General features: G+C 35.7%; 1 protein-coding gene across 1 annotated transcript; it reads left to right on the forward strand.

Annotated features, from left to right (window-relative positions):
- The first annotated feature begins 394 nt into the window (after nt 1–394).
- Nucleotides 395–14,002, forward strand: pnocb (prepronociceptin b). Its single transcript, XM_084091301.1, has 4 exons — nt 395–451; nt 3,691–3,901; nt 9,625–9,805; nt 11,233–14,002. The coding sequence occupies exons 3-4, from the start codon at nt 9,683–9,685 to the stop codon at nt 11,809–11,811; spliced, it is 702 nt and encodes a 233-aa protein (XP_083947427.1). The 5' UTR covers nt 395–451; nt 3,691–3,901; nt 9,625–9,682; the 3' UTR covers nt 11,812–14,002.
- Nucleotides 14,003–14,276: the final 274 nt, after the last annotated feature.

The following is a 14,276-nucleotide window of genomic DNA, read 5'->3' on the forward strand; positions in this document are numbered from 1 at the left end:
GTCTGGTGGTGTTCTGCGTTTCTATTGGTCAATGCCGTTTCAGAGGACCGCGTTCACCAATAAGATACTAGAACGTCAACACCCATTTCAAACGTGACCAATGAAACTCTCTTTAACAATGCTCGCCTTGATAAAAATCTTTTAAAGGCCCTTATTAGTGTTTGGAAATCAAGAAACGTAATTATTTTTATTTTTTTTAGTTTATAAGTTTTGTCAGGTTTTGCGTGTAATTTGGTTTGGTTTGATAATCATAACAACGCAAGCCCAGTAGACCTACTACACTAATCTGTTTAAAACCCAGTTAAATTATATAGTTTGGAAAATGATAGCCTATATATTATGAATTCAATTTTCTAAACTTAAAATTCAATATAATCATATTTTTGTTATCGCTTGTTTGTAAGCACAACAAAACCACGCATTCATTCAGACAAGACGCAGCTACATGAAGGTAGGTTGACATGCAGTTAGATAAAGAGTAGTAGTATACTAATAAATAATGTCGGGGCAAGTTGTCACGTGTTTTAAATGTTGTACATTTATACAATTTGTTGGTCAAAACAGTTATTTGACATGTCAGTACATTTCCTTTTACATTGTTGCTGTTAAGATTTAGCTGGAAAAAATAGCCTTATAGCAGGTTACATTAGGACAATTTACCCCATAATATTTATTTATTTATTTTATTTTTTTGCAAGGGCAATAACAGAGGAAATATTAAATCATTTGGGGTTTATGTTCTTTCATTCTTTCTATATTTCTTTCTTTCTTTGACACCTCATGGTCTCCCCTATATACCCTATCAGAATCAAGGATTATCCAACTTTAAAAGTGGGATTAAACAGTAATTCTATAGCTATTTTGTGTTAAAAGCACTAAAATCCCCCATAAGAATCTAAGTCCTTCCAACTTTTAAAATGTGATAAAAATCCCTGACACAAGGTGGCTCTTTAATGCCTGCCTAAAGTTACCAAAATGTCAGACACAGATAAGGAAACCTCTATGATAGCACAAGAACATCCCCTGCCCTCACTGTCTGAACAGGCTGTCACTCCCATTCTCACATTACAGAAAATACCCATCCAATTATTTTCTTCTAGTTTTACTTCTCTGCTAACTATAGCGGCACCTACATTATGTCTAACCAATAACCAAAGAATTTCTCGTTCCTCATCCAGTCAGTGTCCTGAGATATATTCCGGCTCAGTGCCATATGTTATCTAGTCCTTTCAGATTATTTTTGTGCTGATTTTCAACAGCCTTGAGAAAATTCTATAGCCTCAATCTCTCTCACCCACTGGCTTTATATTTCCCATATTTTATAATTATTGAATCATGTCTTTGGGTCATTCTGTTTAAATCAATTGTCTAGAATTAATAGTCATCATTGAAAATTATTGCCTAGGGCTTCCCATAAAACATAGTAGTGTCTCACAGGGACGGACAAGCCTCAGTGCTCTTCATCGCCTCATATAACAATAAAACTTTGCCCTGGAATGATGAAGGGAATGAAACAACATTGAGGCCCCCCAATCATTCTGCGTCACAGAGGTGAATAAGCCTACTCGTATAATTGCATATCTCGCGTAAACTCACTTCAATCTTACTCTGAGGTGGTATCTCACCACAATGCGTTCAGGTGCTGGTTCCGTGATTCAGCCACTGCTGTAATATGATATGGCACAGAATCTGATGAGTTCCTCTGTAGCGGCAAGGCGCATTTCTGTTTGTCTGTGTATAATATCTAATTCCAGACTTACTGCATGAAACAGTATGCAAATGCATGGGACAGGGACTCAGGTGGTGGATTATTTTGGTTGTCTATTATTTAGGAACGAGTTATCAAAGACTGAGTAGTACTGGACACATCAAATTAATAATTGTGATGCTTATTGGTTCATTTCATCAGTGGCACAAATGCATGACACGTGCTTTTTATAATCACTATGTGCATTTAGAGATTAATTACAAATCAGGATTTGTGTTTATTTTTGCATCTAATCCATGTTATTTAACAGCCTCTGAAATTACATGATTAGGAAGATCAAAGCAAGCTATTGTTACTTAAAGTGTGCTCTTATCCAGACCTATATTAGCTACTGGTCTTTCCCAAATTAGTTTATTTTTCAACAGGCTTTTTCTAATGCTGAACCACTTACAATTATATTGTGCTCATTCAAGTAATTATCAGCTAGAATGCAATGTTACAGTATTTCAATTTTCCCAGATGCTTTTTTGGATTTCGTGTGTTTTTTGATGGCTTTGCATGCTTATATATGCTCATTATGTAAGATCACAACATCCTTGCTGGAAAGACCAGATCCAAGCTGGTTTTTGCTGGTCTACCTGGATTTGAATGTGAATTGATTTGAGCAAACTCAAATTTGAATTTTAATGTAAGGTAGTACTGTCACATTCTTGTTTCAGGGGGTTTTTTTGCGTGGATTTTTAGTTTGTATCACAATATTTCTTGTGTTTCCTTCTGTTGTCATGGTTGCTAAGTATGTTTTCATTTGTCGTCGTCATGGATACTTATTGTTTCATTGATTTCACACACCTGATCCTTGTTTTGTTCATTGAGTTTGCTTGATATATTGCCTCAGTTGAGTCTGTTTTTTGACTGGTGTTGTTTGTGTTTGCTCACACTGTTACTAGTGTTTGTCTTCATTGTATTTTTTGCTTTGTTTAGTATATTAAAGTTAACAGTACTGTAAATAAGATCCGTTGTGCCTCACCTCGTCTTCTTCCTGACCTCATACGTGACAAGTACACCGTAAAAAAAAATCTTCTAAACTTAACTTAATTTAGTGTGTTTATCCGATTGATTTTTCCAATGTATTTGAATGAATTAAATAATTTAAAAAGTAAGTAAAACTCAAAAAAGCCAATGCAAAATAATAATAATAATATATATATCAGTTGAGATTTTTCACAGTGTAGGAATTATATATTTAACTAGAAAAGGAATATTTGTAAAGAAAGACTTTGAATATTGAATATTGAAATTACATCATATTTAATAAATTAGCTTTTGTGGACCAAAGTGTAAGTGAACTGAACAAGAATTGCAGTTCAGTAAATTCTTCTTCCTCTCATTCTCCAAGTCAACTTCCTGTGGGTTGTGGCCAATTCAGATCAATTGTATTTCAAATTGCAACTTGCAAGGAACCAATGAAGTATGTTTTAAGGCTGATATATTAAAAACAAATACATTTTATTTAAATGCTGTATAAAATCAAGTTAATTTTATAGTTGTATTATTCATTACTCTTTTAAACATTGCTTTCCTTTTTGTCTTCTTATTCTTACTGGTACAATCCCGTCTTTCCTTTTGGAGTGGATGTGAAGTGTCAGCGTCCACCGAGACTTCCCTTTGCCTCTGGGAGATTTTGTTTTTCTCTTGTATGCACCGCTCAACTGTAAATTGCGTCTCAGGCTTAATTTGCAATTCTCACTCCCAAGTTAGCGCTTATCTTGTTAAAGGAACATTATCTATGTTTCTTATCATCAGTTAATTGATGGGAACTATGTTTGGACATATTCAGTCAATAGATAAAACCAATGATTTTTTGAATGGATATACAAATTGAATGATGCATATTTTTAGCCCAGGTCCTATCTTTTGGGATGGAGAAAGAGGTGACGTTGGTCTATACGTCAGCCTTGACTAAGGGTTGTATGTCTGTCCAGGTTGTGCGTAATACCCTGCCATGGTGTAGCCCCATCCACCGACACTGGGGGGGCTGAACCAGTGGAAGGGGTGTGTCGTTATAAGAGGGGAGAGAAAGGGAGCAGGCAAGCAGTTGAACAAACCAAGAAGCTGAAGATTGGACATAACCACCACACCTCAAGACTGAAAGTGAGAGAGAGACTGACAACAACCCCTTATCGCAGACGGCAGGTAAAACAAGGTGTCATGGTGATGCCTGTATTTTTGCATTGATTCTAATTCCACAGTGAAAGAATGCAGATTATACCTGTTTTATTGGGTCATTTGGTTCTTTTTTTCCTGATGTGACGAGTATTTTGTGATTACTCGCTTTTTTTTTTTGATTGCTTGTCTATTTATGTTAATATTTGTTGAAGCTATAATGACTGCAATTGCATTCACAGTCAATATTTTTCTTATGGGGGTGCGAATGAGCTAATATTAAGTGCTGCTCTTTAAATAATATTTTTTTCCATTACTCATGGCTTTTCCTCATTAATCATCTTCATGGTTACCAATTAACCGACATTAACCTATGTGGCTGGAATTTCTTGCTGTTGCTTGTAAACTTTTTGTTAAGTTTTTCATTTGCAGACATCTGTCTTTCTTTTTATTTATTATTTTAAACAAATTTTTGGTTAATAAGCCACTTTTCCAAAGGATGGATTTATTGTAAAAATAAAACCTCTCACAAAAAAAAAATCTCTCACAAATTTTAAGTCCGCTTACAATTGATTGAACTTGCATATAACACTAGACAACAGTACTTAACAAATGCATTCCATACAAAGCTTTGATCACAGACACTTGAGTGTCTGCGCTGGGTTTGCCAGTGAAGAGGGAAAGAGCAGCAATTCTGAGATAACTGTTTTTACAGCTGTAATCAAACTAAACCTATAACAATGTGTCCACTGAGACTCCCTTTAATCAACTAGAGTATTTAGTGCTTATTTTTCATTCCAATTTTTTTATGAAATTTCAGCCTGCGCAGAATAGCAACAAGTGCGCTATTCATTTAATATTTTCAGCTTCTAAGACAACATTTAATTTATACTAGTAAATAACATCAATAATAAAAAAGACTGGAATAAATAATTGATAATTATAAATATGTTTGTGTGGGGTCATATATATATATATATATATATATATATATATATATAATGAAATATATATATGACCCCACACAAGCATATTTATATATATTTATACATATAAAACACACACACACATATATATATATATATATATATAAAATGCATGATGCAAAGTATTCTTTGTGAAGGCAAGGCACAAATATGAACTGTTATATATAATTATCTGTGATGATTTTATTTGTTAACAAAATTTAGTTCATTTTTAATTATGGTTAATTTTCTTTATTATATTTTGTGTTTATAAACGATATATCATATTAAACAATACAAAATATTTGAAATTATGTAAATGAAGATAGATTGAGCTAGATACAGCTGAATTTTAGATCATTTTTAAATGTTATTTTTACCCAAATTAAGGAATATAACAATGTATGTATTGATTATAATTGTATATAAACATAATTTTATTTAACTTTTTAAACTTCATTTGTCCTTTATTATTATATTCATTATTTGCAAATTCTCTGTAAGAAGCACTCTCTCTTTAAGGCCTGCAAAATGTCTTCATGCATTCATGTGGACATATATTTTAAACCAATATCTGTGTATCCAATACCAATATCTTTCAAACCAATGCATCTGAGGACTAAGGCAAATTCAAGACGCATCTAAATAAATCTTCCAAATTGCACAGATTATGCATCCCATAATAAATGCATGCACCAATCCTCTGAAAGCTGCTTGTCTAATTTCATGTAATTATTTTAAAACGTTGCACTGCATTAGGGAGACTAGTTTTCCTAATTACCTGAGCCATGTTAAATTGATTTTTACCCAAAAATCCATTAGACCAGAAGCATTGCATGCATAATTACGTACATCTATCAATTAAAATTGTGCTCTCTTATATTGGCAAGATAAAATCTATTTAATCAATGAATGCCCTCACTGGATTTACAGAAGCTGTCAACTTTTAAGCTTGAGCAACATATATAATATTAATTGCAATAAGAATTGTGAGCTGCACAGAATCGAGGGATCACTTAGATAAAACTAGTAAAAGGTTGAAGCTGCCATAACCACATCGTTTGTAATTATGCATAATTGTGAGACTTAATTGAATGTATTTTATCCCATTCTCAGCTGCTCCTTAACTTGGACTCTAAGACTGTTGACTAAATGCCATAGTTTTTTATAGAATTTCGAATTTTATACACCTCCACAGCTCATGTGAGCATTATTATCATAACTGCTTCTGATGCCTATATCATTTTCACATTGAAATCGCAAACCCTGTGAAGGAATTGTGACTTTCCATGAGTCAAACCGTCTGATGTGTGTCTGATGTTTGCATTTACTTTCACCTTTGCTTTTGATTTGAAAGGTGATGACAGTGGCATTTATTGCATTTTCTCCTCGCAATTGAAATATCATGCAAATAGTTCTTCAAAAATAAATAAAGAAAGAAACTTTTCACTCCCTCCCCCTTCTCTTTATGCTCATTGTCATGGCCACGGGGAGGATAATGCAATGATTGCTGCTGTTCTGCCAGTGAAGAGGCAGTGTGTGTGGAGGGGAACCGTGATCATCTGCAACGGGACTGCAGACTCTGAGCCCTCTGGCTATCGTTGTGCTCTCAATTAAAGTAACAATGCGAATCCCCCCATTCCTCATCGGAAATGGTAATGACAAAGAAGAGAACCTAGATTATTTTGATAGGATGCTATTGCGAAGGACAGAAAAAAAAAGATTTGCTAGATGTAGCAAACAGGTGAGCTATCATTTACTGTGTAAGAAATCCGAGGTGAAGTGCATTCAGCGGATGGTATTAATGTGGATGAGAAATGAGAAAGAGGTCACGTTCTTCCTTCCATCTAATGTGGAACAAACAAACAAAAGTAATTGTTAGCTTATTTGCTGATTCTTGAAATGTCATGACACGGTTGACCTACAAAAATAGAAACGGGAAAACACAAAGCAGAAGAAAAGCAGCAGACTTGATTTTCAGAATCTGGTGGTGACTAAAAGCAGTTGTGTTTCAGCCAAGGCGCGGGGACAGAATGAGAATGGGGTTTGGTGTTTACCGTGGAGGTGATACGATCAGGTGGCTGTAGGAGAGAGCGAGCAGACTGATCAAATCAGATTAGTCGCATTCCCTTAGATTAGTCAAAGACTGTGGACAGAGCACCTTCCCTATGAGGAAATGTATCACCGCGTGCGGTTGACACACAGTTGACCCAAAAATAAAATTTCTGTCATCATTTACTCATCTTCATATCGTTCCAAACCTTCTTTGTCAGTATACAATGAAAATCAATGGGGTCCGAACGACACTAACTTTCCCTTATATTATCTTCTTTTGTGTTCCACAGAAGAAATAAAGTCATACAGGTTTGAAACGACGACTTCTATCTCTTCTATGAAACTGGGGTCAATAGGTACCTTAGGTCAAACAGGACACTTCTATTTCTCAGCAAAATAACCCTATACCTATACCAAAATGTATTTAAAAAACATTACCATTAACATAGGGCCTATTGACTGACATATTGCTTGAGACTTACTGATATAAATATTATAATTAAACTTTATTTGGAATATATTTCTTCATGCACAATGCACATTTCATAATATTAAACCTAAAATGCATTTTAATATCACTATTAGGATAGTATGATCTCTGTATAATATCAGTCTTTAAATGCAAGATATTTAAAGTGTACCTATATATTTGCAATAGTGCCATTTTAGCACAATCATATATACTTAAGTATATCTTTAGTTGGACCTAATTTCTGGATAACTAAAGTGCGTTTAGTACAAAATTAGTAGATTTTAAGTATATCAATTTAGTATACCAAAAGTACAATTGCAGGGTATTTATAATAAGTACATAAATATGTAAATGTATTTGTAGTTTACTTGTCAAATGCATTTTGTTATATTTATTTTTCACTGGGTATACAGGCACCGAATTAGTATTGCAGATGATAAGTTGCTAGGGTTGATGCATTTGCACTTTCCCTCCAGCTGTTTTCATATTTCCATTATCTCCTCCAAACACTTTTAATAGGATATTATAGCAGGGGATGATCATAAAAAAGTTCAAATCACTCTCTAAATTGAACTGTATTAATGATGCAAGGGATTTAATTGGTTGGAAAACTTTTTGTTATGTAGTGTTTTTTGATAGTCCTTCCCTCAGAGTGCATTGGATTCCCATGTCCACATGAGGGGCTGTAATTACACATACTCATTGAGCAGAGACATCTCAAGATGCTTTTATTGTCAACTTTTCATCACTGCTCCGCCGAAAGATTTTTGTTGGCTTTCATCAGAGAAAGCTTTTAGAGGTGCGCGCATGTGTGCGTTTCTCTCCTAATGCGGTCGTGACTAATGTGTGCTGGCGCAGTGTGTGAGTCAGAGTTTGATGGGAACTGCATTCCCGCTCTTTCTCTCCCGCACTCATTTCCTTCTCATTATGCCACACACGTTAATTCAGACATTAATTAGGGCCTATGATGAGTTTCCTTAATGAACTTCAGTGTGTGTGGGGAAAAAAACAGATGGTGGCTTGCGAATTTTGACGTTTCAGTGGTGGTGGTGATCCACATCATTATACTTTCATGCGTGAATTTTGCAAATAGGTTTGATTGAGACTTTGGTCTTCATTGTGATTGTCGTGTCTTGATCTTATCTCCAGAGGGACATGAGTTTGACTTATGTGAAAAATGGACCCATTTCTGCAGGGTTTATCTTTAAAGTGCCAGATTATCAGTTCTAATATCTGGGATTAGCAGGAATTCGTTTAGCTGATTGACAAGGGTGAAAAAAAAGGAGCTGATTAGCTATAGGTCAAATTGGCTTTGGATGTGCATGGGAACGTCCTTGTAAAATGTACTAGACCTTTCAAACTTTACATATCCCGGAAATTGATTGGAAGCCTCACACTTCATAATTGCTTTCATTAAGAATATTACCCCATTAGATCAAAAATATTTAGCAAATGATCATTCATATATTATACATTTACATATTGTATCATAAAATGTGTGATAATACAAGAAAGGTTAGAGCCGAAAAAAGAAAGAAGTATACTCATATGCTCACCAAGGCTGCATTTATTTAATAAATAAAAAAAAACAGTAATTTTGAGAAATATTTTCTATTTCAATATATTTTTAAATGTAATTTATTCCTGTGATGACAAACCTGAATTTTCAGCACCCATGACTCAAGTCTTGAGTGTCACATGATCCTTCAGAAATCATTCTATTTCTAATATCAAGAAAAATGTCTTATTATTATCAATGGATTGTGCAGTTGAGCTTTTTCAGGATTCAAGTTTTTTCCCCCTCAAACTTTTCAACGGTAGTGTAGTTAGAAATGTCAAAAAATTGAATTATTATAAAAAATACATATATTAATATATATCATGTAACAATCATCTCCAAGGAGCCCCTGGAATACCTTCCACAGACCCCTGGTAAAAAAAAAAAAAAAAAAAAAAAAAAAGCCCTGCTAGAACTGGAGACATAAAATGAGTGCGCAAGATGAAGCCAAGGGGCAAATATGACTAAATTACAATCCCGGAGCCCAGTTGCTTTGCATAATCATTTTTAAGAGTTTTTCTTGGGACCACTTCAACTTTGCTCTGTTACTTACTTTGCTCCGAACCTACGCTGTCTTAATCACTATAAAGTGCTTAGAGTATCTGTAGAAGACTTTACAGCAAAAAGTTGTAAACTGTAGTTGTTTAATGCAGAAAATGATTACCAGTCAAACCTCTCACCCCTCTTCTCTTTCCTTCATCAGAGCTCCCAGTGGCTACTCTCACTTTTGTTTAATCCGGTGCGTGTTCCGTGAAGAAGTCATGAAGACCCCTTTATGGACCCTGCTGCTCTTATGCTTGTGCTCCTCGGGTCACAGCGACTGCCAAGGGGACTGTTTAACCTGTGGACTCATCCTACCTGAACATCAAGCTTTTAATACATTGGTAAGTGCCCCGTCTACTAATAGAAAAGTACAAACTCCCTATTAATGTTCATGGTTTTGAAATGAAATGCTCAGCAAGCACATATGTGTGTGGTGTTTGTAATAAAACAAGTAATAAATCAAATATGTCTATAAGATATCTGTGGATGAGAAAACTGTAATACAAATCAACTTTGTTAAAAGTTGGTCTTTGTCACAATAGTGGCTGTAATGAAGTTGCTAATGACTGTGTAGACCAAACAGCTGTGACTGGGGTGATTGGGGTAATGCATGCCCATAATTGGCTGCTGTGGTGCTGTCAGCTGCTGATGTTTTGGTAGAGATTGACACTTGGTGGGGGCGCTCTTTCTGTGACCAGATGCGTCCCTTTGGGCATGGTTTTCCTCTGTGACACCACAATGGTGTCAGACTTTAACATTTCATCAACAGATGAAGACAGTATATTCACACTCACATACAGTGCATGCTAAATCTGTTTTTCTTATCCCCATATATATATATTGTCTTTTATGTTCTATCTGATTGTTTTTCAGATGCAATCGACATTTAATTCGCAATGGCCAATTACTTTCCATGCATGCAACTTCTAGTTTCACTCCACTGCTACGGTATAAGCCGCTACACCATTTATGATCTACTTTCCCCTATAAATGGGAGATAATAAAAAACAGGCTCACGCTACATGATCGTCTTTAGAGAGGGCATCACACGAACATTTTGAGGAAAGAACCTGCATTTGTCTAGAGCATACATAATAAAGATTTTTATCCCATTCTAGTCACTCAATTATCATATAATTTCTTGCACCAATGCCACATATCATTTCACATCTCATTGCACTGGTAAGACTGTTTGCATGCAGCATTGTGCCACTAGGAATGTTTTATACTTAGATTTTTTATTAGAAAGGGCAAATTCAAAAAACATCATACATCTTCAAAGGATAAAACATATTTCCATTTTCAATGGGAAATGTTTTATATTCTTCTATCCGTTATTTTAATGGAACAAAATATAAACATACACAAAAAATATAGTTTTTATAATATTAAGCAGCACAACTGTTAAACATTGATAATGATGATGATAATAAAGGTTTCTTGAGCACCAAATCAGCATATTAGAATGATTTCTGAAGGATCATGTGACACTGAAGACTGGAGTAATGATGCTGAAAACTCAGCTGTGCCATCACAGAAATAATGTAATAAATATTACATTTTAATATTCAAATAGAATACTGTATTATTTTACTGTATTACAAAGAGGGAAATCATTTCAACCTTAAAATTGTGTTCAGTCCAGTCCATTTTGATGAGTAGCCTAATTGTCCATTTTATCTATCTGTTTTAAAGAGAAAAAAATCTCTATTATGAAACTATTTTTCATATCATGGAAAAAAACTAAACAATCTCTGCTATTTTGCAGGTGTGTATCCTGGAATGTGAGGCACAGGCTTCTCCTGCATTGACCTGGGATTTGTGTTACCAAGCAGCGGGTCTGAACCAGCTTCCACTACCGTTACAGCAGGAGGAAACTTCAAAGCGCTCCGATGATGAAGTGGAGCCTCTGGCCACAGTGAGCATAGAGAATGACAATGGTGTCGAGTATACTGAGGCTTTGGAGCGGTTTCGACACGCCGCGCAAGCACTCCGCAGCCAAAAGCCTTCTGAGGAGGAGAAACTCGGAATTTCATATGACCCAGACCTTGACCCGGGGACAGAGGAGGACCAGGATGGTGTAGGAGAAGAGAAGAGCGATGAGGCAGCCGTGGGCGTATCCAAGCGTTTCGGAGGTTTTATTAAAGGTCGTCACGGTTTCCGGAAATTCGTGAGCTCCGGGAGGCCTTTGCAGAAACGCTACGGTGGCTTCATAGGGATAAGGAAATCTGCCCGCAAGTGGAACAACCAGAAGCGCGTGAGTCAGCTACTGAGGCAGTACCTGAGCTTGACGGGCCGCTCGGGGCGTAACCTCTCCACCAGAATCCGAAGACAGAGTGAAGTTTAGATGGCCTTATAGTACAGGCCCTGGTCTTTTCACTTACCTCAACTCAACTGCTCATCAGCCATCAGTAACTGTGAACGTCTGTCATGCACCACACAGGCCAGAACTAGATAAATCTGTGTTTAATCAAACAAGAGGAATATTTTGTTTAGCGTTGGTTTTTATCATTGACATTTCCATGGTGCCGTTCCAGACATCAAATACATCTCAATCAAGTCGTTAGGACAAATGTTGCTGATGAGAACTGATTGTTTATTTCAGAATCAAAACTCCTAGAATTAACCTTGAAGCATTGTGAAAAAAATAAAATAAAAGGCAAAGCAGTGAAACTTGAATTGAGCACGTGAATCAGTTACAAATGAGAGCAGTGGGTTGTAGTGTATCGGGTTTTCTTGTTCTGTTTTGGGGGTTACTGAGAGAAAAGCACTTTATATTTTTACCTTGCACACTGTATTGTGCTAAGATTGATTGTTTGCACACATCTGTGTTGTATGGAACAATCTCAGAAGCTAGAGCAGAAGCAATCTGCTATCAATCAGACTGGTTTTCAAAATCAAAAACAACAGGTGATAATTTTTAGTCCCAATATATATTCTTTAGAGTTTGATTTTTGATGGTTTTGTGAGTCAATGCTGCCCCCTGGAGCTTACACTCGAAATTATTGTTCATATTTTGTGGAATACCTTACATTTAAAAAATCCTGACAGATAGGCTATCATTGAAAATAGCTGCATTCACGCCATGTCATAATTAGCCTACCTTAAATAAAGCTCTGAATGCTTTGCCTTGCAGTGCTTTGATGTCATACACCGATCGGTATGCACAGGCACACACCTGAACACACTTTAGGGTTAGTTCAACCAAAAATTATAATTCTGGTCCGTAAGCAAAGCACTCACGTCTCCTCGTAAAATTCAGGTTAAACTACTGGAGTCACATGGATTACTTAAATTACGTCTTTAATTACCTTTCTGTGGCTTGAAAGTGGTAGTTGCATAGGCTGTCAATGGAGGGATAGAAAGCTCTCAGATTTCATTAAAAAGATCATCATTTGTGTTCCGAAGATGAACAAAAGTCAGGTTTGGAACAACAGTGTAATAAATGTCAGATTTTTTTTTTTCATCAGTTAACTAAATTAACCCTTTAAATCTGCAGCGGTCAGGCGGTACGTCGGCCATGTGGTACAAGCAAGTCGCAGCTCTCAAAAATGTATGAGTTTACATGAGTTTAAGGTTTTTTGGTTACACCTTATTTTAAGGTGTCTTTATTGCAGTAATATTAAGTAATATGAATTAACTACATGTACTTACTTTAGGGTTAGGATTAGGTTTGATTTTGGATTACTCAGGGCTGCCAACTCTCACGCATTGAGCGTGAGACTCACGCAATTGACACTTTTCACACGCTCTCACGCCACACATCCATTTTCTCACGCACAGAAAAATTGCGGAGCAAAGAGGTACTTTTAATATTAAACTAATTCTCAGCTCTTAGATTTCGTCAATTTTATTACGAAATTCAGACAAAAATACGTTTGGCGCTTGTAAATGTGACGTGACAGATCGCTGAGCGCCTCAGTTCAAGTGCACGTGAACCGATCATCTGTTACTTTTTATTTAAAGATGCAGTACAACTTACCGAAAGTATACATAATATCGACCAATTAGTGTTTTTCAACCACGGAAAGAGGTCAATATAACAGCAGGAGAACAATTATGTCACATAACGTTACATTTACCTCAGGAAAGCCATTTAATGACCATAGCATGTTAACTGAATAGAAAAAAATAGCTAGAGAGGAGATTTTGCTGAGCACTATATTACATATTTATTATATTTTTACTTATGTCATTAAATAATTGTTATTATAACAAAAATTGCATTATATTTAATTTAATATTATTTTTAACCTTTAATAATACCAGCAGATTGGGCCCTCTATGTTTACAGCATTAGGTGAGATTATTTTTTTAAATAAAATTTAAAATAAACATGTATCCAAATCAGTCAATATTGAATCAAAATCGGAATCAAATCACAAGAATGGAATTGAAATCTTGAATTTTTTGTCAAGCAATAATAAAAACTGTATCCTACCAGTCAGTGTACAATGTAAACATTGTAACATGTTGTCACTAAACTTCATAAAATTCTATTTAGTTACCAAATGTTTTGACAATCACAATTACATACACTCCCCCCCCCCCCCCCCCCCCCCCCCCCCCCCCAAAAAAACCTCACTCCAAGCTAAACTCAAAAGTTGGCAGCCCTCATTGCTATAGAAACTAACTAACGTGTGTAACAAGGACACTAAAATTAAGTGTTACCAGCTTTTTACAGTTCAGAATCGTTACGGCATTTACGACATGGCATGAACGCATCTAATGTAAACATTACAGAATGTAAACAATGTAAACAAAGCAGAATCTGACTGTGGCCCATACATGTTAGCCAATCAGAAAATGTGG

Source organism: Abramis brama, assembly GCF_963993115.1.
Source record: "Abramis brama genome assembly, chromosome: 18".
NCBI classification, from domain to species: Eukaryota; Metazoa; Chordata; class Actinopteri; order Cypriniformes; family Leuciscidae; genus Abramis; species Abramis brama.

Excerpts from the sequence above, each read along its gene's own strand:
- pnocb (XM_084091301.1), top strand. The coding sequence starts at position 9,683 with ATGAAGACCCCTTTATGGACCCTGCTGCTCTTATGCTTGTGCTCCTCG. Across the intron at positions 9,806-11,232 it reads ATCAAGCTTTTAATACATTG|GTGTGTATCCTGGAATGTGA; the intron begins GTAAGTGCCCCG and ends GCTATTTTGCAG.